Genomic DNA, 26,781 nt, shown 5'->3' with positions numbered 1-26,781 from the left:
CGGGAGAAATACTGGAAAATACCTTTACGGGATGATAGCGAGATATAACTGTAAAATACGGGAGAATCCCGGGAAAAACAGGAGGGTTGACAGGTAGGTCTTTGACGGGAACAGCTATACTTATAGATAACTCTGAAGTTTTATAAGCCTTCTTGAGGGCACATATCTGATTTACAGTGAAACTACATCTATTTATTGTGACAAATTCCCTTTTGTGTGGTCCTGAGTGGCTTTGAAACCCTGGAACTCCTAATCTGCGTCTAGCTGCCACTCAACTTTCACAGACTTTCCATTGGATTTCCAGAGTTGGATTGCTTGAAACGGGCTGTTTCCCTTCGTTTCTCTGTCTGGCAGTTTTGGCGTCATTAGCAGTCCATCCATGTCCGAGAGAGAGAGCTGCAGTACAAACGCACCCTGTCAGTGGTCTTTCCAATCTAAAGGGACTTTTGGGCCTTGTGAGGCATACAATATGTACAACCGCAGCGGATGTGACACTAGATATTGGGTGGAGAGAGCTCCATCCACTTATTATAGAAATTGAAGGTTTCTGTCTGACACCCTGAGGCATAGTGAGAAAGTGAAAAGTGTTGTACGAAGCCCTTTGCCCTTTCTAAAAACACATTATACAGTGAGTGAATGAGAGAAATGAAACACTATATGTCCACAAGCTGAAAGTGGAGCTTGTACTTTTTATGTGATTGTTTCAATAGGCGGGAAAAGGCAGAATTGAACAGATCTTTTGAATCTGTGCTGGCCAAACCACATCATGCTTTCAAGGTTTGAGAACGCGAATGAACAATCTGAATGAACAATGACCTGTTACATGACTCTCTTTGTTGTGAGTAATATGGTTATACTGTGTTTTGGCATCACTATTATCAGGTAGCCAATGGAATTCTATGCTTCAGTCATTTACACATGGTTGCTCTGGATTTGGTGTGTTTATACTTTGGAGGTTTTATTTTATTAAAACAAATGTAGGTGATTGCTCTGTTAATGTGGATTGATTGTCAACTAACACCTCCATACAAATCTTGGTGACATTTTAATTGTGCGTTATAAACTTTGCATTATTAACAATATAATTTAAAGGGTGGCAATTTTACCACTTTTTCAAGATTTAGAATCAATCTTTTGTGTCTTCAGAATGTGTCTGTAAAAACATTCAGCTCAAAACACACATCAGATTATTTATTATACCTTTTTTAACATTGGGATTTTCTGCTTTGAACACAATGTAGCTGTTTTTGTTGTATGTGCCTTTAAAGCTAGTTCTCCCCACCCAACATTCCCATGTGCCTGTCAGAATGTGCCTCAATCTCTGCCTTGGCTGTGTCAGATAAACAGCACAGAGAAATAATACAGTATAACTTTCTCAATAATTATTTGATGTATTTGTTGTGGAGTCGATGAGAACGATGAGTCACGCACAATGCCATTACAAAGTACACACACACACATTCACAAAACACACAGTGTGCGCGCTTAACTTTGCATTGTTTTTGCACTACAAATTTGACAGGATACACATTAATATCCACGGCTGTAAGGATATGCGTTATGTTAATGTACAAAATAAATCTGATTTAACATCCAGAAACCAGGATTGAAGCGTCTTCTTTTATAAATGTACTGACACGCGGCTGTGGTGATGAAGACGGTAAAATCGCTATTTGTAAAACTTATTCTTGAATACATATGATGATGATTGATGATCACAGAGAGCAGAACAGATCTTTTAATCCCAGTTGCTTTGCACACATCCTGTCTGGTTGATAGGATTATATGCGATACTACAGAGACATGTTAATATGCGGCTTTCAATCAAATCCATGGGCAGAGAAATCGCACTCCTACATCACGTTGCGGTGGGCCTCAAAATGGGAGAGATTTGGATCCTATTTTAACATTAGGAAATAAAAAAAAGACTTATTGTCTTTATATCACTTCAATATGACTGTGGACACACTATACCTACACATTTCTATCCCAACAGCTTCCAAAAGATGATTTTCATCATAAGTGCCCTTTAAATTAATTGAATCAACACTAAACTGCAGCAATGACTCAGCTGCATTCTGCCTATAGGATTAATTTCATCATTAATGAACTAGTTTTTTGACAGTGCCAGAATAAAAAATAAAGAACACCAAACTCAGTTAAACCATCACACTTTATTAACTTGCTAATAGTTGAATTGAACTATTCGTAATTGATGAAATCAATATCTGAATTTATTAACAATGAAAGATTTATCTTCCGCTGCGCTGTTTTTGTAGCTATAATTACATTTGTTTATTAAAATTCTGCATTAACTGCTGTAATCTTTCTGTTTATCACTATAAGGTGGATCTTAAAACAATCTGTTTTGTATTCAGTGCTACATACTTACATGTGACTTGTCTTGACCTAACATTTTGATTACTTGGTCAAATAGTCAAACATCTACTCTACAAATATACCGTCAATGCTCACAACAGCATCTAAATCATGCATTTAGAAAATAATATATATTTTTCCCCCTTTTCTGCAATGTGTTAATTTAAAGGTGTGCTACAGACAACCTCAAGGATGAATAATACATCCTTGCATGTCTGAGGTCTGCAGAATCAGCCACTGCTGAGGTAGCACATTTTTGAGAATGTGCGTTTGTGACAATAGAGGACATATAGAGGTGTGTGTACAGTCATCCCACTGTTCAAACAGAAGGTTAAGTCAGAACACACTGCGGTTATTGTTAATTCATCTTGCTTCCTTTGTCTGTGAGCTAAAGGTGTATAGATTGTGCAGGGTAAATAAACACTGGCAAAAACATACATACAGTAGCAATATACTTTGATGCATTTTAAAGGGATAGTTCACTCAAAAATAGAGCTTTTGTCATCATTTACTCCTTCTCTATTTGATTCAAACCTGTTTGAGTTTTTTTTTTTTTTTCAGGTAAACACAGCGGAAACATTGATTTTTTTTTATTCCTATGGATGTCAAAAGCTTTTTACCCTCAGCATTCTTCAACTTACTTTGTTCTGTAATCAACAGAATAAAAAAAATTATAGTGTGTGTAAAACGTAAATTTCTGTGTGAATTATCTCTTTAAGATTTTGCAGTGCATTCAATCATGTTGAATACACATTCCACCCTTCAGGCAGGGGTGATGTCATTATTCTGTATGAATCACACACACCATATCTCTGTGAGCTATTTCATGAGATGGACACTTGGGACACTGATAAGAAGTGGGAAGGGAAGTTTACTCCTTGTGTTGATACACTGCCGTTTCCATATTTACAGTTGTACAGTGGTGCATTGTGATACAGAAACAGAATGCTGTCTGCAAAAAAAATAAAAAATAAAAAATAAAAAATTTGATTATTATTATTATTATATAGGTAATAATGTAGAAAATTATTTTAAATCTGCTTTTCAAATGTGAATAACAATAAATATAATGTTATTGAATCAATACACACATATGCATTGTGACATGAATTGAGAATAAAAAATAATTTATTCTTTCTGAAGAGTGTGAAGTTTCCACGAGGGGGCAGTAGATTGTGTTTTTTTTATGGACGGCATGGGTTGTGTTTATGGCAGAAAGTCTTGTATATGATTTAGCTTTTAAGGGTAAAGTAGAAAAGAAAAACAAATCAGTTCACCAGTCAAATTATTTTGGTTAAATTTTTTTCTGTTACTTATTGTAGTTGCAATCTTACATTATAAGTCATATTTTTATTTAGTTTGCAAACCTATGCAACATTAAATGTAAAGTTGGTGTTCTGTTGATCATTTTCTTTTCAAGAGGATTAGATTAAATGTTTAAATGCATTTCCATTTATTATTTTGAAGATTTACACTCTAAATGGAGCTGAAAGGGAGCATATCTGAATGTGCACTATATTAAAGGGATAGCTCATCAAGAAGTATTTAATTCTCTCATCAACACACTCTAGTTGTTCTAAACTTTTACATTAATTTACTTTACTTTCTTTATTTTCCACAAGTGGAAATTTATCTTTGACTTTAACACACAACCACATCAGCGTTTACATTACACATATCACAGAAAAAAAAACACAAACACATGTCATCACGTAAATCACATAAATAAACTTACATTAAAAGCCCTAGAAAACCCAGTATTGTAAATTTAATGGCAGACGGCACGGAGGACATTTAATACACATTTACCTTTACTTGCGGTTGCCTAAAACTTCTTTTTGATAGCAAGAGCTGCAATTTTATATCTAAAGGATTGGAACAATCTCCAATAATGACATGTGCGAATTTCATTAATAATAACATGTTTTGTTGAACAAAAAGTAAGCCTACTCTGGAAGTCAGTGGTTGTTTTTCATCAACATTCTTTAATATATCTTTTAGGCTTAGAACACAAGTTTTGGATGAACAATCCCATTAAGGGCTTCACACCTGACAAGAAAGTGAAAATAGGCTAGGTCTACCCATAATGCTTTACAAACAGCCAATACTGTTCACAAAAAGGCTGGGGTGTATATAAAATCGACTCCTTAAGTAATGTACTATTTGAGAGAGCAGCCATTTAAGTAGGCTACTGACGCAAATCCCACAATGCACTGCTATATAACGAATTTACAACAGATGTGTTCGCGTGCTGAATCAAATTCCGCGTCTGCCCACAAGATGGCATCCACAGCTGAATTCTAGCGGTGTAAGTTTTTTAATGTTTGTATACAACACAGCGTCAAATACTTAGTTTCAGTAGCTACTATCTTGCCAAGTATAACTATCGCAGGGTCTGACCAAGAAGTTGATAATCCGTCTGAAGGGATTTATCAACCAGCAGAGCTCAAAAAACAGCATCCCTCTCAGTCAGTGCTCGAATTCCTTCACTTGTTTTCATTCACTCCTTGGACTATATTAGTGGATTCAAGTAGGGAATAGTGAATGAGGGTATAGGGACCGATTATGAATACAGCTTGGGTATGTACAATATATTTTTTGGTCTGCTCATTCAGACATTTTATGAAAATCCTGAACTTGAGACCAACGAGTGAATATTTGACAGGGATTCATTTTATCTCTGCTCCAAGAATATTTTGATATATAAAATTTAACATTGCAATTTAAGTGACTTTCATTTGAATTTTTATTGAAGAAATACATATCTTTTAATAATTGAAAACAATGGTGTTCAAGGAAATGTTGAATAGAGTTAGGCAGGTTATGCTGTGACCTATAGGTAGGGCTAGACGGAATCTGCAGACATTTTTTGCTATATCTGTGCAGAATTGTGTTAAAAATCCACGGATTTATGCGGAATGATTTTGGGAGCATCATAACTAAAACCTTAATATATTCAATAAAAAGTAATTACCTTTTTAACTTTTATTTAAAGTTTACAATGCAAATCCAATTAGATCCACTTTATTTGGTAAACAAAGCAAGTGTCTCATATAATATATCTACTAAAAGACTGTTTTGTAAATAATTCATATGAATATTTTCATATTACTCAATAAAATTTCTGTAATTAATTTAAAAACTGAATAAATATAAATTTAGACACATTTACACAAGTAAATAAACAGAATCAATAATGGGCTAAAAGTCTGCGGAATTCTGCACGCGCAGATTCCGTGTGGGCCTACCTATAGGCTACATGTCTGTTGACAAATTTCATTTTGGCCAGTTAAAATGAACTTAATGTTTGACAAATATGAATTTCTAAAAGAGCCATTCATATGATTAATATTTCATTATAGCCTAGCACTTGATAGTTAATAACATTTGCCTGCTGCAAATTAGCATCATCAAAATGCACTCTCATCAGATAATATCAAATCATCATATCATTTGTATCAGAAATATTGGAGACAGACAGTCCTTTCTCTGATGGGAGTCCTTTCTCTGATCAGTGCTCGGTCCCACCATTTCTCCCATCACATATACCACTGGCCTTTTGACTTGGGATCTAACAAACAGCCATGCATTCCTCTGTGATGAATGCAGAAACAATTCCTTGTGAAATTATTCCAAGGTCTGATCACAAGAGTGCCATTGTGTGTGGTGTAACATGAAGTGGGAAGACTGGAGAAACTGTGCTTGGGGGACAGAAGGCCTTGGACACAATGGCCTTATCAGAATAGATATAGGGTTTGTGAGAAACATGACTGACGTTGTTTGGGCACCCTGGGTTAGGATAAACACATAGGCAAATTGACTTTTTATTTTGAAGACACCCAGATCTTTATTCAGTGTATAAAATACATATAATTATTGAAAAAAACTATAGAAAAAAAATAAGGAATCACATGAAAACTCAGTTTCTCTGGATTTGGTTTGGGTTTGAGTACAATGTTAATATTTGCTGTATTTGATAAAAATCTGATTTTTTTTTTTTACATTTTCTAATAAAAAATATATATTGTCATTTAGAGAGTTTTTTTAATGACCATTGGTTTTGAATGAAAATTAGGGTAATTTTATCAGAAGTAAATATTGCTAATGTTTATGTGCAACAATTTTATTGTAAATTTGGAAATGTCAGTAGCATTACAGAATAAAAATGTGCATCCACATAATAACAATACAGTGTACATCCGATTGGCCTTATACGGTAATCTGTCCATTAAAAATGTATTTACCATAACAAACAATGTTTCAAAACACTTAACAACTCAAAACACAAATAATTTAATGATAAAGCAATACCACATGATTGTGTGTACTGTAGTCTTTTAAGCATTGCAGATGGTGAAAAAAATGCAAAGCAAATTTGTTATAGCCCTTTAAGCTTATATTCTTCCATTGCAGACAATAAAAAACAATTAATGATTATAAGTGTTAAGTATAATTTGTGTTCTGCAAATAAGACCTTATTAGGCCATATCAGCAGACATGTCACTGCATGGAATGTGCCAGCAAAGGAAGCACTTCTGAGCTCATCAAAATACCAAAGTTGATGTGGAATGAGGGAGTATTTTTTCTTTAATTAATGGAGCAGCTCATCAAAAAAAAACTTTCTTGTCACCAGGAAATATTTATATTTGTCAATTAGGAAAATATTAATAAATCCTATTTAGAGAACCTCAAAAATGCAGTCACCAAATTCCAAGGCAGGCTTTACTAATTACATTTTTGATCATTATGTTGTCTACATTTAGAGCCTTTTGATATAGAAATTATTGCAATTATTGCATTAATATAGAAATTATTTCATACAGACAGTAACTTCAACGTACCACTTGTGTGGATATTACAGAAATTTCTTAATATTTTAATTATTTGTGCATACTGTACATATCATAAATTGTCCATTTGTTGTATACATTTAAGCATTCACTGCTCGAGCAAAATGTAACTGAGTGCAGCGATAATTCAGTCTGATATGATTAACTGACTATATATCTGCTCCAACAACTGTCATTCTTCTATAACACCAGGTACGTATGTAACGTATTTCACCCAGCTCATCAAATGGACAGTCAACAACATTTTGGAAAAGCAAGTCTGCAGTTTATTGACCGATGACAGCCAATTAACACCCATTCCTTCCGACTCACTTGTGTACCCATGTTTCCTCTTCTCGCATCCTAGATTCACCCCTTCATTATTCGAGGGAAGGACGCAAAGAAAAGATGTAAGAACAGAGAAGTTGAATCAAGTAAAATAATATATCCTCTCATCTTTTAGTGTCACTTCAGTGTAATTTAAGTAATACTGTACATCACTGATTTTGCTTGCATGTCCGGATTTTTGAATATTACAAATAAATATTTATGTTGTATTAGTTTCAATCTCCACAAAACACCACGTTTGTCTGTATTTTTTTATTTCATACTTATTATGAACTATTCCCTGTTACTAATATGCTTTTTATTTGTGATGAAAAGTACATTACATCAAAATGAAAGGAACTGTCAAAACAAACCACATTAACAAACAATTTAGGTTTAAAATTCGCATTAACTCTTTCGGACCCTGTGTCTATTTCAATATCAAGAAGAAAGTTTTTTTTTTTGGTTCTGGGGCAGTTCACAGAGTTTAAAGCCTGGTGTCTATGAAATTGGACTTTTGTCATCCAATCAAACAGCAGTAAAGCTCTGTTGTTGTAATTTCAGAAATATCCACTAGGGCAAAAAGAGGCATGGCAGCACTTACAAACACATAAGTAACATTTTAATTGATTTTATTTACATTTAATGTTGTGTTTGCCAATATTTCATAAATATTACAGAAAGAAATGAAAGCACTTATCAAAAGTAAAACATTGATTGTATAACTACAAGCTTTAAATCAGGATTTAAAAAATATATGTCTGTCAATTATAATGAATTATGTTAGATGTTTAGATGTTACACACGTGTCCATTACATACAATGGGTTTAGAGCTAAAAGGGATAGAATAAAATCATTACAACCCAGTTTAAACATTATCTCCTTTATTTGCCTAGCCTATGGTTCCAGTGGGTTTAAGTAGAACTGTTGTATCTGCTAATAGCCATCAAATAATTAATAAATGTATCCTAACTTGCCAAAGCAGTCCTGTCTAAACTGAATGTAGAGTATCTACCAAAAGCAATACCCAAGTGTTTCAGAATATGTGTTTGATCTTTTGTATGATCTTGGATATTGTTCTAACACAAGGTACCACCTTGCAAGCCACTTTTTATTTACAATTCACATGCCATGCATCAGCTTTGGTTTGTAATGTACTTTGGCCATTTGAGAGCAACTTTCAATGAAAGCATCTGACTATTGTATACGCTTTAGATGACCATTACAGTCAAAGAACAATACATGTTTGTCAATAAGGAGATGCTGCCTTTTAAATTGTACCATATGGAGTAATGTTTGCTTCACCTGTCTTACAGAACCCATGTCCACTGCTTCATCTCATCAGCAGCTGGCGGAGGAAGAGAAGGATAAAGAGCAGAGGGAAAGATTCAGATGTAAAGATGAGATTAGCAAAGAAGAGAGCAAGACTACATCTGGAGACAATTCAAGCAAATACAGTGAACTCCAAATACATTCAACTGAACTGGAAGCAACTCAGGAACAACAAGTAGAACTATTCCAAGCCACAAGTACCATTTCCCCTGCTAGGTGTCCAAGTAATCATAGTGAAAGTAAGTTTAAGTTCTCTGAAACGCTTTGCTAAAAATCACCACCAATACATTTAAGTTGTTACAATGACTTGCTTGGAAACAACATTTCCCCAAATGTTGCAGGTTAACAAAGAGCAAGCTATTAAATAGCTCTCCCTTTTAAAATGCACATTAAAATTCTATAGGCTAAGAAACTTCTGCACAACAGCTGTAGTTAATGCAAAAATGCTCATTTTCCCCTACTCTTAAATTCTGCAGAGGTGTCAACCACCAACATGAAGTTACAAAACTGAAGTCAAACACTTGAATAAGCAAATTTTATTTATGTTAAAGCAAACACAAAGGATCTAAGACTTTACATGTTGCAACAGCCTGAACAATTTATGGGATGAATGCCTACTGCTTGGAACGGGTTCAGGAGCATCTTGAACTTTGATAGCCTGATATTCTACCTGTGCTGGAAATGGAGGTTCAGGTAGCACAGACTGAAACACAGGCTCATAGTTTGAAACATCTGGGCTGTTCCAGGCCTGGGAAAGTGTAGATTGGTCAATTGAAGGCACAAGCACTGAAGTGGTCTGTAATCCAGGCTGCAAAACAGTCTCATAACTGGACGGTTCCTGAGACTGATAGCTGGACTCAGCAAAAGAATGACTACTAGGCAGCATCTGAGGCTGAAAAAAAACCTGCCCTGTAAAAGGAGACATCTGGTATTCAGCTAGAGAGATGGTCTCTGAACTGAATTGTCCTTGGGGCTGGTATATTTCTACAACAGGCTCTGAATGCAGAGATGGGACTGAAAAACTAGACGGAAGTTGAAGCCTCCCTTGGTAACTAGGAGAAAGCTCTTTGCATGAATAAAAATTGGAGCCAACCTGATAAAGTGGTTCCTCATGAGAATGCACTGGTTTGAAAACAGGTTGCCCACTCTGCTCGTCAACATACTCATAACTGGATTCTACTACTTGCAAGTTACTTGGTTGGGCTACAGAGGAGATGACCATTGTTGGCTGTTGTAGAGCAGGCTGGGCTTCTGATTGGTAGCTTGTCTGTAATAGATGCTGTCCATTGGACTGAGGCAAATAAGCTTCTAGGGCTGGATGCTGGATAGCAAGCTGACCCACAAACTGGTAGCTAGTTTGTTCTGGCTGTTGGTAAGCAAGCTGGGTCTCTGATTGGTAGCTAGTCTGCACCATTTGCTGCCCATCAGACTGAGACAAAGATTGGTAGTTAGCTTGTGTTGGATGTTGAAAAGCAGGCTGGGTCTCGGACTGGTAGCTGATCTGTACCAGTTGCTGTCCATCATTCTGAGGCACAGACTGATGGCCTTCTTGTGCTGGTTGCTGGATATACAGATGACCCACAGACTGGTAGCTGCTTTGTTCTGACTCTAGGGAAGCATGCTGGGACTCTAATTGGTAGCTAGCCTGTACCAGTTTGTGTCCATCAGAGGGAGACAAAGATTGGTAGCTGATTGGTGCTGGCTGTTGGAGAGCAGCCTGGGCCACAGATAAGCCAACCTCTCCTGGCTGTTGGACACTGGGCTGAGCCACCAAATTGTAGCTTCCTTGTGCTGGCTGGTGGAAACCAGACTGGGTGTCTGATTGGTAGCTGGTCTGTACCAGTTGCTGCCCATTGCACAGAGATACAGATTGATGGCCATCTTGTGCTGGTTGCTGGATAGCTAGCTGGCTCACAGACTGATAGCTGGCTTGTCCTGGCTGATGTAAAGCAAACTGAGCCTCTGACTGGTAGCGGTCATGTAACAGTTGCTGCCCATCAGGTGGAGACACAATCTGGTAGCTGGGCTGTGCTGGATGAGCAGGTTGAGGCAAAGATAAGCCGACCCGTACTGGCTGCAGGACACTGGGCTGAGCAAATAACTCGTAGTTGGCCTGTGCTGGCTGTTGGAAAGCAGGCTCTGCCTCTGACAGAGAGCCGATCTGTACCAGTTGCTGCCCACTGGACTGAGATACAGATTGATGGAATTCTTGTGTTGGTTGCTGGATAACCAGCTCACCCACAGACTCGTAGCTAGGTTGTTGTGGGTGTTGAGAAGCTAGCTGGGTCTCTGATCGGTAGCTGGACTGTACCAGTTTCTGCCCATTGGAGTGAGACATTGATTGGTGGCCTTCTTGTGCTGGTTGCTGGACAAGTAGCTGACCCTCAGACTGGTAGCCGTTTTGTTCTGGCTGTTGGGAAGCAATCTGGGTTTCTGATTGGTAGCTGGCCTGTTCCAGTTGCTGCCCATTGGTATAAGATACAGATTGGTACTGGGCTTGTGCAGGATGTTGGGGAGCAGGTTCAGGAATAGATAAGCTGATATGTGCTGGCTGTTGGACACTGGGCTGAGTCACTAATCGGTAGCTTTCTTGTGCTGGCTGTTGAAAAGATTGGGCCTCCGGTTGGTAGCTGGTATGTACCAGTTGCGGACCATTGAAGGGAGAACCTGATTGATAGCCGTCTTGTGCTGGTTGCTGAATAGCCAGCTGGCTTACAGACTGGTAGCTGGTTTGTCCTGGCTGTTGGGAAGTAGACTGGGTGTCCGAATGGTAGCTGGCCTGTACCAGTTGTGGTTCATTAGATTGAGAAACAGACTGGTAGCTGGCTTGTGCTGGCTGTTGAACGGAATGGTAGTTGGTTTGTACTGGTATTTGGTTGCGGGACATAAATACAGAGGTAAAACTTGGCGTTTGTATAGGACTAGAACTGAAAGAAAGCTTTGACTCAGAGTAAACATTACCTTTCTGGGGTTTGAGAAGAGTCAGTGCACTGGGCCGAGCCACAAAACCATAGTTACCATGTACTGGTTGCTGATCACTTGACTGAGACAAAGATTCATAGTCATCTTGTGCTGGCTGCTGGATAGGCAGCTGGGCCTCTAACTGGTAGCTGACCTGTACTAGCGGTTGCCCACTTGACTGAGCCATGGATTGATAGCCATCTTGTGCTGGTTGTTGGATAGGCAGCTGGCCCAAAAACTGGTAGCTGCTTTGTTCTGGCTGTGGGGGAGCATGTTGGGTCTCTGATTGGTAGCTGGCCTGTACCATTTGCTGCACATCAGACTGAGACAAAGAAAGGTAGTCTGTTTGTGATGGATGTTGGAAATCGGGTTGGGCCTCTAATTGATAGTTGCCATGTACCAATTGCTGCCCATTGAATGGGGACACTGATTTGTAGCCATCTTGTGCTGGTTCCTGGATAGCTGGCTGACCCACAGACTGGTAGCTGGTTTGTTTTGGGTGTTGGGAACCAGTCTGGGTCTCTGACTGGTAACTTGTGTGTACCAGTTGCTGCCCATTGAATGGAGACACTGATTGATAGCCATCATGTGCTGGTTCCTGGATAGCTGGCTGACCCACAGACTGGTAGCTGGTTTGTTTTGGGTGTTGGGAAGCAGTCCGAGTCTCTGATTGATAGCTGGCCTGCACTTGATGCGGACCATCGGGTTTAGGCACAGATTGGTAGCTGGCTGGTGGTGGCTGTTGGAGAGCAGATTGGGGTTCAGTTTGGTAGCTGGTTTTTCTTGGTATTTGGCTACTGTACTGAAAAAGAGAGGTAAAACTTGGTGTCTGGAGAAGACTATTACTGGAAGAAAGCTTGGACCCAAACTGAGGTTTATCGTTCTGGGGCTTGAGAGGAGTCAGGCCACTGGGCTGAGCAACAAAGACATAACTTCCATGTACTGGTTGCTGGTCATTTGACTGGGCGACAGATTGGCTTGCCTGTACTAGTTGCTGGGCCACAGAGGGGTCAACTACCTGTTGAATTAGCTGGCTGCTGGGCTGGACCACGGAGATGTCAATGTGTGGAGGCTGCAAACTGCTTGGTTGATTTACAGTTTGGCCACTGAACTGGACTGACTGGCTAACAAGTTCATTGCCTGTCACAGCTAGGCTGCTAGGCACACTGCCATATTGCAGTATTTGTTGCAAGCTAGGTTGTGATATAGACTCCATTTTTGGTTGAGAAAGCTTTAAAGAGCTGAATGTTGGATTCTGAACTGGCCTGGAACCTGAAGTTTTGGATTCAGTTTGCTGGAGTTTCTCTCTCAGAAGCTTAAAAGGCCATCTACTGGCCTGTACTGCAGACTGGAAGCTAGGCCGTAATATTTGTTGGCCACTGGACTGGGACAACTGCAGAGGGCTAGACTGGGCCATGGTTCCAGAACTTGTTGATTGCTGACTGCCAGGCTCTGCCACAGACTCATTGCTGGTTCGGAGTGGAACTTGGGAAGTTAACTGCACTGACTTGGGGACAGAATAACTACTCTGCTGAAATGACATCAAGACAGGGGAAGAACTGATCACTTCAGAGCCTTTGACACTTAACTGACTCATATCATACCCTGACATGCCAATAGCATTTTCCACAGAACCATAAACAAGATCACTTCCAGCTGAATCAACATAAGATCCCTGAAATTTGTTTCTTGTATAGGTGTCCGTTTTGTCACTTGTCATGGGAATGCCTGAATAGTAAGCTTGAGAACTGTAGCTTCCAGTGTCCCCTTTAATTGCACCACTGTAACCAGGATAGCCTCCATTGCTTCCAGGGTTATAGGTGTGAACTATTAAAGCAAACAAAAATAAAATCTTAAAAAAGGTTCAGTCATATAATATTGGGTTTAAAAAAAATAAATAAATAAAAACCACTTACCAGTCGAAATACCATCAGATGCACCAAGAGCTAAAAGTACTGCTAAAGAATAACTGCAAAAGAACAAAAGTATTTTTAGTAAATGGCATAATGCATTACAATAAAAACCACAACACATCCTATAAAAACATACTTTAAAATCCACATTTTTGTAGCACTCATACCAAACCCTACCCTATGCACAAAAACTACAAAATTAAAACAAAAGCTTCCACCACACCATACAATACAGCTTCTGTTGTGGCCTTTCTATAGTTTTTGCAACTACCAATCACCAATCAGCTTGCTAGATTATTGCCTCAGACCAATCAGCTGTCGCAGAAATCTCTAATGGCTCATTATAAGGATCAGGTGTCTATTGTCAGGTGTAACGAATAATTTTCGTGGTATGTCAGGTGAGTTTTTTCAAAATAGAAACAAAGTAAATTTATCCAAATAAACGTAATTTCTTGGAAAAGTATAGTGATGGTTTGAATAAAATAATTTGTGACCATATTATTGATTTTAAAAAATGTGTAAAAAAAAAAAAACTGAATTGAATTTATATAGAAATTAATTTAGATATATATCTTTTGTTCTGGTGAATTGCATGCTGGGAGTTGGGGAAATATCTTGCAGTTCTGCAATGAATCTTGTGATTCCTGTAGTGAAAGTTCTATTCAATAGGAGATCCTCTTCAGCCTATGCTACCTTAGATGCTGCTGAATAGGTGTTGGAGCTGTTGGTAGCCTTTTCCATTGATGGCATGTCTGTACCATTTAAAATCCATCTGAATTGAGATGATGGTTAAAGCTGATGTGTTCAAAAATTAAATTAAATAAAAATAAAAAACAGCTGCTCTTTCCCAAATATCCAGTGACAGTCAACATACCTGTATGATGCAACTTCACAGATAACTGTCTTGTTTGTACTGTATTTTGCACTTGGTATGTTCACTATATTGCTTGTGAAATGCATCCTTATTCTTTAAATGTTAATCATAAGCCCTGTGAATTTATACAAGCAAGCCACTAAAGCAATAAATGCTTTTTAATGCTCTTCAGATCGGTCACTGACTAATGATTTACTGCTCAAATACATTGACTAGAAATATGGAGACATGACAACACTCAATGGAGAGGTTTACAATCTTTTATCTTAAAATATAGTCTTCTTTATTGTGGATATGATACTAATATGTTTACTGGCCAGCGGTGTAATTTTTCCATTGTAATCAAATTCAGTTAAGATTAAATGACTTAATCACACTAGATATTTTATGATCTACATGCACAATATATCCATTTAAAATTCTCTCTACACAAAACAGACACTCAGACCAAAAGCATGAACTTTGTGACACTGACTGCATATGAACTCATCCCCTTTATTTACTACACCATCTAGAATTAATCTTGAGCTGATTTAGGTACAGTTAGAGGTCAGGAGTAATATGGCTCTATATTTAGGGAATGTTCCAGAGATCAAGCTTCAGACTCTAAAGCACCAGAGGACTTAGAGGAAGACCACACTTGCACTGTGGTGAAGACAGTGATACATGCACTATTAAAACAAATGCAGGAAAAGGGGATATCAGACACAGGCCAGCACAAAATTCTGAAGGTAAGAAAAAGAAAAAAAAAAAAAAAAAAAAAACCCTGACGCTATAGTACATTAGTAAATCCTTTAACCACTCATTTTGGTTTGAATATAGCACACTTCAGACAGGTTTGAAAAACAAGGACTGATAATTCAACATTAAGCCACTAACATCATGTTAGGCAAGTTTAAATCACTAAATGCTTTTACTTTAATTCCTACCTCAATTAGTTTCTGCAGACAACCAATACAAAATTAAAAAAAAACTTATTCCACACAGATACTTTACAAACAATTTTATTGAAAAGCAAACTCGGGAAAACAGCAAACACCTAAGACTTCACTTGTTGCAACAGCCTGTACAACTTCTGGGGTGAAGGTCCATTTTGAGCAGGTCCAGGAGTATTTTGACCTGTGACAGAATGATAAGTCACCTGTAGAGGAATTGCAAGTTCAGGTTGCACGGACTCAAACACAAACTCATGGTTTGAAACTACCGGACCACTCAAGGATTGGGAACTTGTAGACTGGCAACTTGATGGCACAAGCACTGAAGTTGTTTGAAATCCAGGTTGTAAGATGGTCTCATAACTTGATAGTACCAGAGGCTGGTAGCTTGACTGCACTGGCATGCCTGAGGAAGAGCTGGACTGAGTGAGAAACTGACTACTGGGCAGCATTTGAGGCTGTGAAACTAACTGCACTGGAACAGGGGATATCTGGTATTCAGCGAGAGAGATTGTGTCTAAACTGTTTTGTGCCAGGGGCTGATACATTGGTTCTACTAGCAAAGCAAAGCTCGGCCCAGTGTAGCTGGGCCGAGATAAAGACTGCTGGCTAGAGAGCGCATGAGCTGGTGTTAAAATGGATTGGAGAGTAGATGCAAGGGGTCTAAGATGGTTAGGCCTTGCAGGTGTCTGCTTGCTGGACTGTACAACAGGCTTGGTATGCCTAGCTAGTGCTAGAAGACTGGTTCTAGATGGAGACTGAAACCTCCTCTGGTAACCGTGCTGAGGTAACTCTTTGCATGAAAGCATAGAGCCAATCTGTTGAAGCCCATAGGAATGCACTGCCTTGAAAAGGGGTTGCCCACTCTGTTCCCGGGATACTCATAGGTGGACTGTCCTGCTTGCTGGCTGATTGGTTGGGCTACAGGTAAACTGACATGTGCTGGCTGGTGGAGACCTAGCTGTGCAACCCACTGGTATTTGGGTTGTGCTGGTTGGAGAGCAGGCAGTGCAATAGAAAAGCTGACCTCTGCTGCTGTTGGACACTGGGCTCAGCTACAAACTGGTAGCTGATGGGTTCTGGCTGGGCCTCTGATTGGTAGATGACTTGTACCAGTTGCTTTCCATTGGACGGAGACAAAGATTGATAGCTGGCTTGAGCATTTGGTTGGGCAGACTGGTAGCTGGGCTGTGCTGGTTGTGGCACACTTGCATGGCTTGCAGACAGGTAGCTGATTTGTGCTGGTTGGACAACAATTTGGGGCACAGACAGGTAGCTGGTTTGTCCTGGCTTTTGCGAAGCAGACTGGGCCTCTGATTGGTAGCTGGCTTGTACTGGCAGTTGTAGCGCAGATTGCGGCCCAAACTGGTTGCTGGTTTCTACTGGTATTTGGCTAGTGGAATGCGCTACGATATTAAAACTTGGTGTATGGACACTAGTACTGGATGGCTTGGACTCAAACTGATGTCTACTTTTGTGGGGCTTGAGAAAAGTCAGGCCACTGGGCTGAGCTGTAAAGACATAACTACCATGTAATGGTTTCTGGTCATTTGACTGGGAAAGAGATTGGCTTGTCTGAACCAGCTGCTGGCTGGAGGCCTGGGCCACAGAGGAGTCAACTGCCTGTTGAATAACCTGGCTACTTGGTTGGACCGCAGAGAGGGCATTGACATGTGGAGGCTGCACACCACTTGGTTGATTTACCGTCTGGCCACTAGACTGGCTGACAAGCTGATAGCTAGCTACGCTGCTTGGCACACTGCCATATTGTAATATTTGTAAGTTAGGGTTTGATGCAGACTCCTTTTTAGGCTTCAGAGGCATTGAAGAATTGAATGTTGGATATTAAACTGGCCAGGAACTGAAAACAATATTGAAACCAAATTGGCGGGGTTTACCTCTCAGAGGTTTATGGGGCAGTCTACTGGCATGCAATGCAGACTGGGAGCTAGGCTGGTGTAGTTGTTGGTCACTGGACTGAGATAACTGCAGACAGCTAGACTGGGCCATGGTTCCAGAACTTGCTGGTTGTTGACTGTTGTACTGGGGACCAGTCTGCACTTGAGCGGTTAGCAGCACAGGGTTAGTTAGAGAATAACTGCTTTGCTGCAATGGCATCAAGACAGAGGAAGAACTGAGGACTTCAGATCCTTGGACATTAGATGATGAGCTCACATCATACCCAGACATGCCAATATTCATTGCATTTCCTACAGTACCATAAACAAGACTACCACTTCCAACTGAATTCACATCAGAATCCTGAAGTTGGCTTCTAGTGGAAGAATCAGAGCCCGTTTTTTTCTACAGTCATGAGAACACCTGAAGAGCCAGCCTGAGAATTATAGCTTCCAGTGTTATAGCCCCCCTTTAACTAAAGCACTGTAAATTGTATTCTTGCTGGGATTATTAGGTCCAGGATGTGCTCCATTGTTACCAGGGCTTTATGAATAAATTACATTTATTATAAAAAAAAAAAAAAAAAAAAAAAAAAAAAAAAAAAAAAAAAACCACACACACACACACAATTAAAATTATACAGTTGGATTAGAAGTTCTTATATAGAACACCAACTTACCAGCTGCAACATCACATGCACCAAGGGCTGAAGGTACGGTTAAACAGTAACTGCAAAACAACAACAGCCATTTAATAAATGTTAAACTACACTTCAAACAAAGAAAAATTAAAAATCTTTAAACAACATACCTTAAAATCCACATTGTTGTTGCATCCCTAGTAAGGTAAGTCAAGTCAAGTCAAGTCAAATCAAATCAAACCAAAACAACCCGACCATCCACTATTTTCAACAAATAAATGGCAAAATAAAATTAAAATATTTTAACACAACATGTGGTGCAGCTTCTGATCTGGTCTTTCTAGTGTCTGAACTACCAATCACCAATCAGTTGTCGCAGGAATCACTAATGGATCATTATTAGTTTCAGGTGTCTATCAGGCGTTTTTTTGTCACAGTGTCAGGTGATAAAAAAATAGATACCATAATACTTTTTTCCAAACAAACGTGCTTTTAATATATTGGAAAAGTATAGTGATGATTTGAAATAGAATGATTTGTGCTGTGTTAATCAGCATGTTCTTAAGTTGAAAAGTCCCCCTTTTTTCATATATATATAAATAAATTTAAGTTGCTTATTAATTATTTCCTGATATAATTTTTCTGATTAACTGCATGTCAGTTAGGGAAGTTTAGTTCAAATGTATTGCGAGACAATATCATGCAGAAAATATTCCTGTGATGATAGTTGTATTCAGCTGTGTCAGCAGCATTTACACAAATATATTTAAAGTTATAAGAGACAAAACATCAAATGTGTTGGAAAACTGACCCCAAGGTTTTTAGTTGGAATAGATATTAAATAATTTCAGACAGATTATATATATATATATATATATATATATATATATATATATATATATATATATATATATATATATATATATATATATATATATATATATTTTTTTTTTTATTTATTTATTTATTTATTTTTTTTTATTTTAGCATATTCAGCATGAAGCAGATACATTTCAGGGTGTTCATCTCTGTGATTCTTTTGTTGTCTTATATCATTATATCTAACCTGAAAAGAACATGAACTTAAAAGCATATGCAGACTTGCTTTAAGACTTAATAGGACAATATTGTCCTTGTTTTTTAAGATTGCTTACAATAAAGTTATTTCTGTGGGAAAAGTGTGATCAATAAAACATTGTTCTGAAAAGGTCCCCAGCAAATATTTTACAGTGTTTACAAACTGGAAGTTAATTCATCACAATGATGCCTCAAAAGTATAATGTAAAAAAACAACACACTCACAAAAATAAATAGTAGACTTTCAATTTTTTTTTCTAGAAAAATAACTCAACAACCCAAATAATATTTTGAACTACCAAAAAATAACACACTTTGTTTTTAAATTAGAAAGAATAAACAAAAATAACAGCATTGTAATATACTAAATTACTGACGTAATGCTCATAATATTTTGTACATTAAAAAATAATCTTATTGTTGATTGTTTTTAAGCCTTGCAGATATACTGCAAAAAGGTTTTATAAACAAAACATTATTAGATTATTGAAAGTCTGCATTGTATGTCTAGTTGCGGTATCATTTGTATTTTTTGACAGTTGTGAGCTCTTTAACATGGAGAAGCTAATGACAATGCAGAAGTGAGAATTTTGTTTTTTATAAATGATGCAGCTCATTAAATGAAACTTTTTGTCATCAGTAATAAATAGGAGAGGATTAATAAACTATATGGGGTTCTGTAGGAGTAGAACCTCCAAGTATTACCAAATTCCAAGGCAGGCTATACTAATTACTGTTTTGATTATCGTTTATATTTATAGCCTTTTTGAACCAATATAATAGTCTTATTAATATGCAAACTTGCATTGCATATAGACAGAAACCTGACAAAACCTCTACGCTATGGTTATTAATATATTCATTTAATCTTTTTCCATGCATTAATCTCAAAACAATCAATTTCTTATATACTATCACTGCTTACGCAAATTGTGACATCCATAACTAATCAATGGACAGTAGCTACACTCAATAGCAATACCCAGGTGCTTCAGAATAACTTGAAAAGCATTAAATTCCCACCTTTGTAAATTTGCAAGGCACCATTTAGTCTCATTTTGCACATGCCATATAACAGTTTTGGTTTGTATTATACTTATGGCATTCCCCTTTTAAAAATTAGTAAGCTTCAGAAAATTAGCAAAATTGCATCACATTCAAAGGACAGATTTCCCCATGAGAGGCTGCCTTCTAAATTGGAGCATTGTGTAATGTTTGCTTCGGTCTTGCAGAACCCATGTCCACAGCTTTCTCTCATCAGCACCTCAAGGAGAAAGTAGAGGATGAAGAGCAGAGAGTGAAACCCAGACATGAAAATGAAACCAGCAAAGAAAGGTGCAAGACTGACTCTGGAGATGAGACCAGTACACATACAGTCTGGACCCGTTCAAGTGAATTAGAATCAACTCAGGAAAAGCAGGCAGAGCCTCCATCCCAAACCACAGGTTTCCCTGTGGTGTGTTTAAATAACAGTGAAAGTAAGTTCAAATCTAAAAATAAATAAATGTCAATGTAAAACCTGTGGCTTAAGTTTGCTTAATGCCTTTTTTTTTTAATTACAGAGACAACAGACAGTAAAAGGCAAGTTATAAAACTGAGGTCCACACACAAATATTGCAATCATATTTTATTGACATTAGTAAGCAAACATAACTCCGCAACCAAAACACCAGAATCTAGGACTTCACTTGTTGCAACAACCTAAACAGCTTCTGGGATGAATGCTTGCTGTTTGGAGCAGGTCCAGGAGCATTTTGACCGGTGACAGATTGATAATCCACCTGTAGTGGAATTGTAAGTTCAGGTTGCACTGACTGAAACGCAGACCCATGGTTTGAAACAGGACCACTCAAAGCTTGGGAACTTGATGGGACAAGCACTGAAGAGGGCTGAAATCCAGGTTGTAAGACAGTCTCATAACTTGATTGTAACAAAGGCTGGAAACTGGACTGCAATGGCACACCTGAGGAGCCGGACTGAGTGAGAGACTGAGTACTGGACAGTATCTGTGGCTGGGGAACAAACTGTCCTGGAACAGGGGATATCTGGTATTCAGCGAGAGAGACCGTCTCAGAGCTTGATTGTGCCAGGGGCTGGTACATAGGTTCCACTAGCAAAGCTTGAGGGGTGTAGACGGGCCGAGATAGAGACTGATGGCTAGAAAGCATTTGAGCTGGTGTTAAAATGGATTGCAGTGTAGATGTGAGGGGTCTGGGATGCTTAGGCTTCCTAGGGGTCTGGTCGCTAGACTGTACAACAGGCTTGGTGTGCAGAGTTAAGGCTGGAGACTGAAACCTCCTCTGGTAACCATGCAGAGGTAACTCTTGGCATGAATAAAGTTTGGAGCCAATTTGGTGAACCCCATGGGAATGCACTGGCTTGAAATGGGGTTGCCTACTCTGCTCAACAACATACTCATAGGTGGATTGTCCTGCTTGCTGGCTGATTGGTTGGGATACAAATAAGCTGGCATGTGCTGGCTGTTGGAGACCTAGCTGTGCCACCCACTGCGAGCTGTGTGGTGCTGGTTGTGGCACACTGGCCTGGCTTGCAGACTGGTAGTGGATTTGTGCTGGTTGGACAATTTGGGGCACAGACAGGTAGCTGGTTTGTCCTGGCATTTGGAGAGCAGATTGGGCCTCTGATTGGTAGATGGCTTGTACTGGCAGTTGTAGACCAGGTTGGGGCACAGACTGGTAGGTGGTTTGTACTGGTATTCGGCTTGTGGACTGCGCTACAAAACTCAAACTTGGTGTAAGAAGAGGACTAGTACTGGATGGAGGCTTGGACCCAAACTGAGGTCTACCTTTGTGGGGCTTGAGAGGAGTCAGGCTACTGGGCTGAGCAGTCAAGACATAACTACCATGTACTGGATTCTGGTCATTTGACTGGGAAACAGATTGGCTTGTCTGAACTAGCTGCTGACCAGAGGCCACAGAGTCATCAACTTCCTGTTGAATAAGCAGAGTACTGGGCTGGACAGAGATGTCAACAACATGGGGAGGCTGCACACCGCTTGGTTGACTTACAGTCTGGCCACTGGACTGGCTAAGTTCATAGTTAGCCACAGCTAGGCTACTTGGCATGCTGCCATATAGCATCATTGGCAAGCTAGGGTGTGATACAAACTCCTTATTTGGTTTAAGAGGCTTTGAAGTTAATATTGGACTTTGAACTGGCCTGGAACCAAAAACAGTATTGGACCCGGACTTGTGGGGTTTTCCTCTCAGAGGCTTATGGGGCAGTCTACTGGCATGCACTGCAGAGTGGGAGCTAGGTTGTGGTAGTTGCTGGCCACTGGTCTGGGACAACTGCACCAAGGTTTCAGAACTTACTTTATGCTGACTGCTGGACTGGGGGCCAGTCTGCACTTGAGAAGAGAACAGCACAGGCTTAGGAACAAAGAAACCACCTTGTTGCAGTGGCATCAAGACAGAGGAACTGATGACTTCAGATCCTTGGACATCAGTTGATTGACTCGCATCATACCCAGACATACCAATATTGACTGCATTTCCCACAGTACCATAAAGACTACCACTTCCAGCTACAACAGCAGATCCCTGAAGTTGGCTTCCAGTGGAGGAATCGGAGTTTGGTTTTTCACTTGTAGTGGAAATGCCTGAAGAGCCAGCTGGAGAACTGTAGCTTCCGATGTCATAGCCCCCTTTAACTGCAGCACTATACCCAGTATAGCTGCCACTGCTTCCAGGGCTATATGCTAGAACTACATAAGACAAATTAGAAACAACAATACTGGATTTAATAATAATAATAATAATAATAATAATAATAATAACTTACCAGTTGCAATGTCATCACTTGCACCAAGGGCTATAAGCACTGCTAAAGAATAACTGCAAAGGAAAAACAGCCACTTAGTAAATGAAAGGATACACTTCAAACAAAAACAAACAAAACATACCTTAAAATCCACATTGTTGCAACACCCATAAGTCTTGCACTGCTCTCAACAAACAAACTCCAATATGAAAAGAAAAGCTTTCAACACATCATGTGGTACTGCTGCTGATTTGATCTTTTTATAGTGGCTGCAACTACCAATCAGTTTGCCAGATTATTGCCTCAGACCAATCAGTTGTCACAGGAATCTCTAATGGATCATTATTAGTTTCAGGTGTCTATTATGAGGCGTTGCACATTATTTTCATTGTATGTCAGGTGTTGTTTTGTGTTTTGAGGAAATCGTTTCTATCATTCCTGCATGCCGTGTAAGTTAAGTTCAACAGGAGACCCTCTTTAACTTGATACTGTTTTCAATCAATTTGTGCTGCCAATTTTGAACTACAAGCTAAACTTTAGAGCTTACAACAACTTCTCTCACTTTTCATATTTAGCACTGTTATGACTTTCCTAACAGATTACATTTAAGCATAGTATACTGTAATATAAAAACATCCACATAAAGGGAGACGTTTGATGCTTAATTCTTAAGAACTGTAACATGTTGAAGCATGATAACACCATGCAATGAAATATGTTAACTTTTTTTATTATGGTAATAATGGAGGCTCCCTTTTGTATATATAACAACCAGTACTAATAGGCCTGCACTGTAACTTTTATTTTTCAATGTGATCAAATTCAGTGAAGATTAAATACCTTACATAAGACTGGACATTATACCATCTACGTACATACATACAGTGTAAAAGCTAAATTTCCATCTCATTTCCATTTTGTCTGCACACAACGCTGTGGCACACAAGTGAAAACACAAGTGCTTTTTGTGATGCTGACTATGTGGGGCTGATGGCATCTGAACTCTTCCACTTCTCTCCTACACCCACCATCAAGTATTAGTCTTGAACTGATCTCAGTACGGTTATATCCTAGAGGTCAGGAGTAATATGGCTGTATATTTGGGGAATGTTCCAGAGATCAAGCTTCAACAGACTCGACAGCACCAGAGGACTTAAATGAAGAGGAAGACCACACTTGCACTGTGGTGAAGACCCAGAAAGATACATGCACTATTAAAACAAACGCAGGGACAGAGGATATCAGACACAGCCCAGCACAAAATGCTGAAGGTAAGAGACAAAACATCAAATGTGTTTTAAAACTGACACTACAGTAAAGTATGTATGTATGTATGTATGTATGTATGTATATATGTATATATATAATATATGTGTGTATATATATATAAAATAGTTGTAATAATCTGCCAAATTTAGCTCCATAGGAATGTTTGGATTAAAGTTGACTGAATCATTAATCAAAGTTCGAAAGGTTAGTTTTACAAGGTTTGTGTTTCACCCAAAAATACATGCGTTAAAATCCATCTGTAATGTATTTTTCTACTTTAATCTTGTTTAGTAACTTTAGCACAAAAAGCAGAGTGTTGATTTAGATTAAGGCTACATCTTGTGGGAAGCAGCTCTCATATCAGGAAATAAAAAGAAAAGGAATTAACTGAAAAACAGCAATTTTGTTGTTAATGCTCTGCTCCCTTTTTTGTCAAGAGAGGATCCACAAAAAAATAGTAAACCTCTTTTGTTGCTTTTACACCACAAACTACTCTCACAGTCCTTAAGTTCTTAAATTTTCTCAAATTTATTTTTTCTTTTTTTTCTCCAGGAAATGTGTCTGAAGAGTCAGAACACCAGACGGCTGGTCCGGAGGTGATCTATGATGATGTTCCCTGTGAAGATCTGTCTTCAGGAGAAGGTCAGTGTGTGCTTGTGTCTGTCATTCAGTGTACAGTGTATACATCTTCCAGAGTAGGCTATGTTTGATTGCAGAATGTGTCCGGGAGTTTAGTGTCCATAGCCTACACTGGAAGATGTGCGTGTGTGTTTATATTTAGTTTTTAACTTAATGGTGTAATTAATGTGGAATTCTAAATTATATTTATATCATCATAATTATATATGTTTACAATAGGGTTGTTTTAGTTCAGTAGGTTTATGACAGTTAATGACTAAGTTAATGGAAAAATATTTTAATAATTAGATTACTTAACTATAACAATCCTCTTGTAAACAAATATATGGTTATATAAATATAACTCATGCTCACAACACCCATGTAGTTGACAAAACACCCATCTACAGAGTTGGAGAAAGTTACTTTTGAAAGTAATGCTTTGCAATATTGAGTTACTTTTGCATTACTTTTACTTGCCTTTTTTTTTTTAAACAGAAAAGGTGCAATTAACAACACACTGTTTAACCTTTATTTACCTTTAGAAATAACATCAAATAATAATAGTTTAGAATAATGTTATCTTCTGAGAACTTTCTGACCTAGAGGTCTACATGCTATATACACAGATTAATGAAAGTTTAAAGCAGAGATGTCCAAACTAGGGCCTGCAGGTCAAAGTTGGCCCATGGTAAACTTAGTTTAAAATGTACACAGTCACTCGACAGATGCAGAGACTTTGAGCAAATCAAAGCAAAGGCAGATTCTGCTTGACTTGTGTATTCATCATTGAACTCCACTGTGTTTTAAATGTGATTGTTTATGTTTTTATTGCAATAAGTTATCAATAAAAAGTTATACTGCATTAGTTAATAAAATTCAAAGTGACATTTTTCTATTTGTTTTTAAATATTATGAAATAAATAAGGAAGTTACCCATGGCAACTTTAATGTAAAATAGTTTGGTATATTTATCTTAGGCCCACAGCTCTCAGTGATGTTTGGTTTTTGGCCCTTCATACGAAAAAGTTTCAATAGTATCTGGATGCAGCCTTTATCATGCAAGCTGAGATTGCATCACTCAGCGATGCAGTGTCAGACACAATGCACTCAATGGAGCGAGTGATGTCACTGTGAGAGGTAGGGTTAGGGGTGGGGTTAGGTGAGCCCATTAAAAAGCATTGGATGCAGCACAGATTGCACTGCACCAGGTCTGCATCCAGACCCCTCTCAAAAGTTTGGGCACCCCTGATTTAAAGAAATGTGTTTTCAAGCTTTTTTACTTTTTGTCTTGGAAGTGAGGTAAAATGAGTGTTGAGACAATCCCCGTTTACTTTGTAAATGTAAGGCTCTGCCATCTTGGTTTCTGTTTGTTTCTGCAGGGAGAAAATTCAGTTTATTCAATTTATTTTTTTTAAGGAAACTCGCATTTAAAAAGGAACTCACATTTACATTTATAAAAAAATTTAACTCAAATATTATTACTATTTCATTTTTAAGTAATGCGTTACTTTAATCGTTACCTAGAAATGTAATATTATTACATTACTTGTAATGCATTACCCCCAACACTGCCCATCTACTGTACAGTGTGTGAACTTATATAATATGTTATATATATTATATAAACTTATATAATATGTTTCTTTGTATATGTTTCTGAGCCTGTCATTGTCAGATTCCCTACAGTAAATAAAAGGCTGTACTCGAACCTGCATTTCTCTGTTTGTCAGCTGACTTGATATATGAAGACGTTCAGAAAGAGGAGGGCTTGCAAGGGCCCAATAATGGCTGGAGCTCAAGTGAGTTTGAAAGCTATGATGAGCAGTCTGACTCTGAGAGGCCACCAACCCGCAGCAAGGTGCGTGTGTGTGTGTGTTTATGTTAATACAAGACTCCCCACAACTGCAATAATTACATCTTGCCAAACGTCTGATTTATCTT

At 38.4% G+C, this 26,781-nt stretch overlaps 3 protein-coding genes and 1 pseudogene across 3 annotated transcripts in view; 1 reads left to right on the top strand and 3 right to left on the bottom strand.

Moving 5' to 3' along the window:
- Nucleotides 1–26,781, top strand: part of arhgef10la (Rho guanine nucleotide exchange factor (GEF) 10-like a) — a 248,459-nt gene that overhangs the window by 2,041 nt on the left and 219,637 nt on the right. Inside the window, exons 2-7 of the mRNA XM_056467799.1 lie at nucleotides 8,853–9,107; nucleotides 20,400–20,645; nucleotides 20,730–20,748; nucleotides 24,067–24,221; nucleotides 24,772–24,861; nucleotides 26,571–26,698. Of these exons, the coding sequence (XP_056323774.1) occupies nucleotides 8,858–9,107; nucleotides 20,400–20,645; nucleotides 20,730–20,748; nucleotides 24,067–24,221; nucleotides 24,772–24,861; nucleotides 26,571–26,698 (888 nt within the window). The 5' untranslated portion in view covers nucleotides 8,853–8,857. The remainder of the gene's footprint in view (nucleotides 1–8,852; nucleotides 9,108–20,399; nucleotides 20,646–20,729; nucleotides 20,749–24,066; nucleotides 24,222–24,771; nucleotides 24,862–26,570; nucleotides 26,699–26,781) is intronic.
- LOC130237018 (uncharacterized) lies at nucleotides 9,390–13,564 on the bottom strand. The gene is made up of 2 exons (XM_056467797.1): nucleotides 11,894–13,564; nucleotides 9,390–10,393 (listed from the first exon to the last, which is right to left on the bottom strand). The coding sequence occupies exons 1-2, from the start codon at nucleotides 13,547–13,549 to the stop codon at nucleotides 9,434–9,436; spliced, it is 2,616 nt and encodes an 871-aa protein (XP_056323772.1). The 5' UTR covers nucleotides 13,550–13,564; the 3' UTR covers nucleotides 9,390–9,433.
- On the bottom strand, nucleotides 15,644–18,001 carry LOC130237019 (uncharacterized; annotated as a pseudogene).
- On the bottom strand, nucleotides 20,780–23,163 carry wu:fi42e03 (mediator of RNA polymerase II transcription subunit 15). Its single transcript, XM_056467796.1, has 3 exons — nucleotides 23,093–23,163; nucleotides 22,972–23,024; nucleotides 20,780–22,894 (listed from the first exon to the last, which is right to left on the bottom strand). Exons 1-3 carry the CDS (start codon nucleotides 23,119–23,121, stop codon nucleotides 20,844–20,846), a joined length of 2,133 nt encoding a protein of 710 aa, XP_056323771.1. The 5' UTR covers nucleotides 23,122–23,163; the 3' UTR covers nucleotides 20,780–20,843.

This window comes from Danio aesculapii, chromosome 11, assembly GCF_903798145.1.
Source record: "Danio aesculapii chromosome 11, fDanAes4.1, whole genome shotgun sequence".
Lineage (NCBI taxonomy): Eukaryota > Metazoa > Chordata > Actinopteri > Cypriniformes > Danionidae > Danio > Danio aesculapii.
The sequence above is the reverse complement of the archived record's forward strand: the minus strand, read 5'-3'. Positions and strand labels throughout refer to the sequence as shown.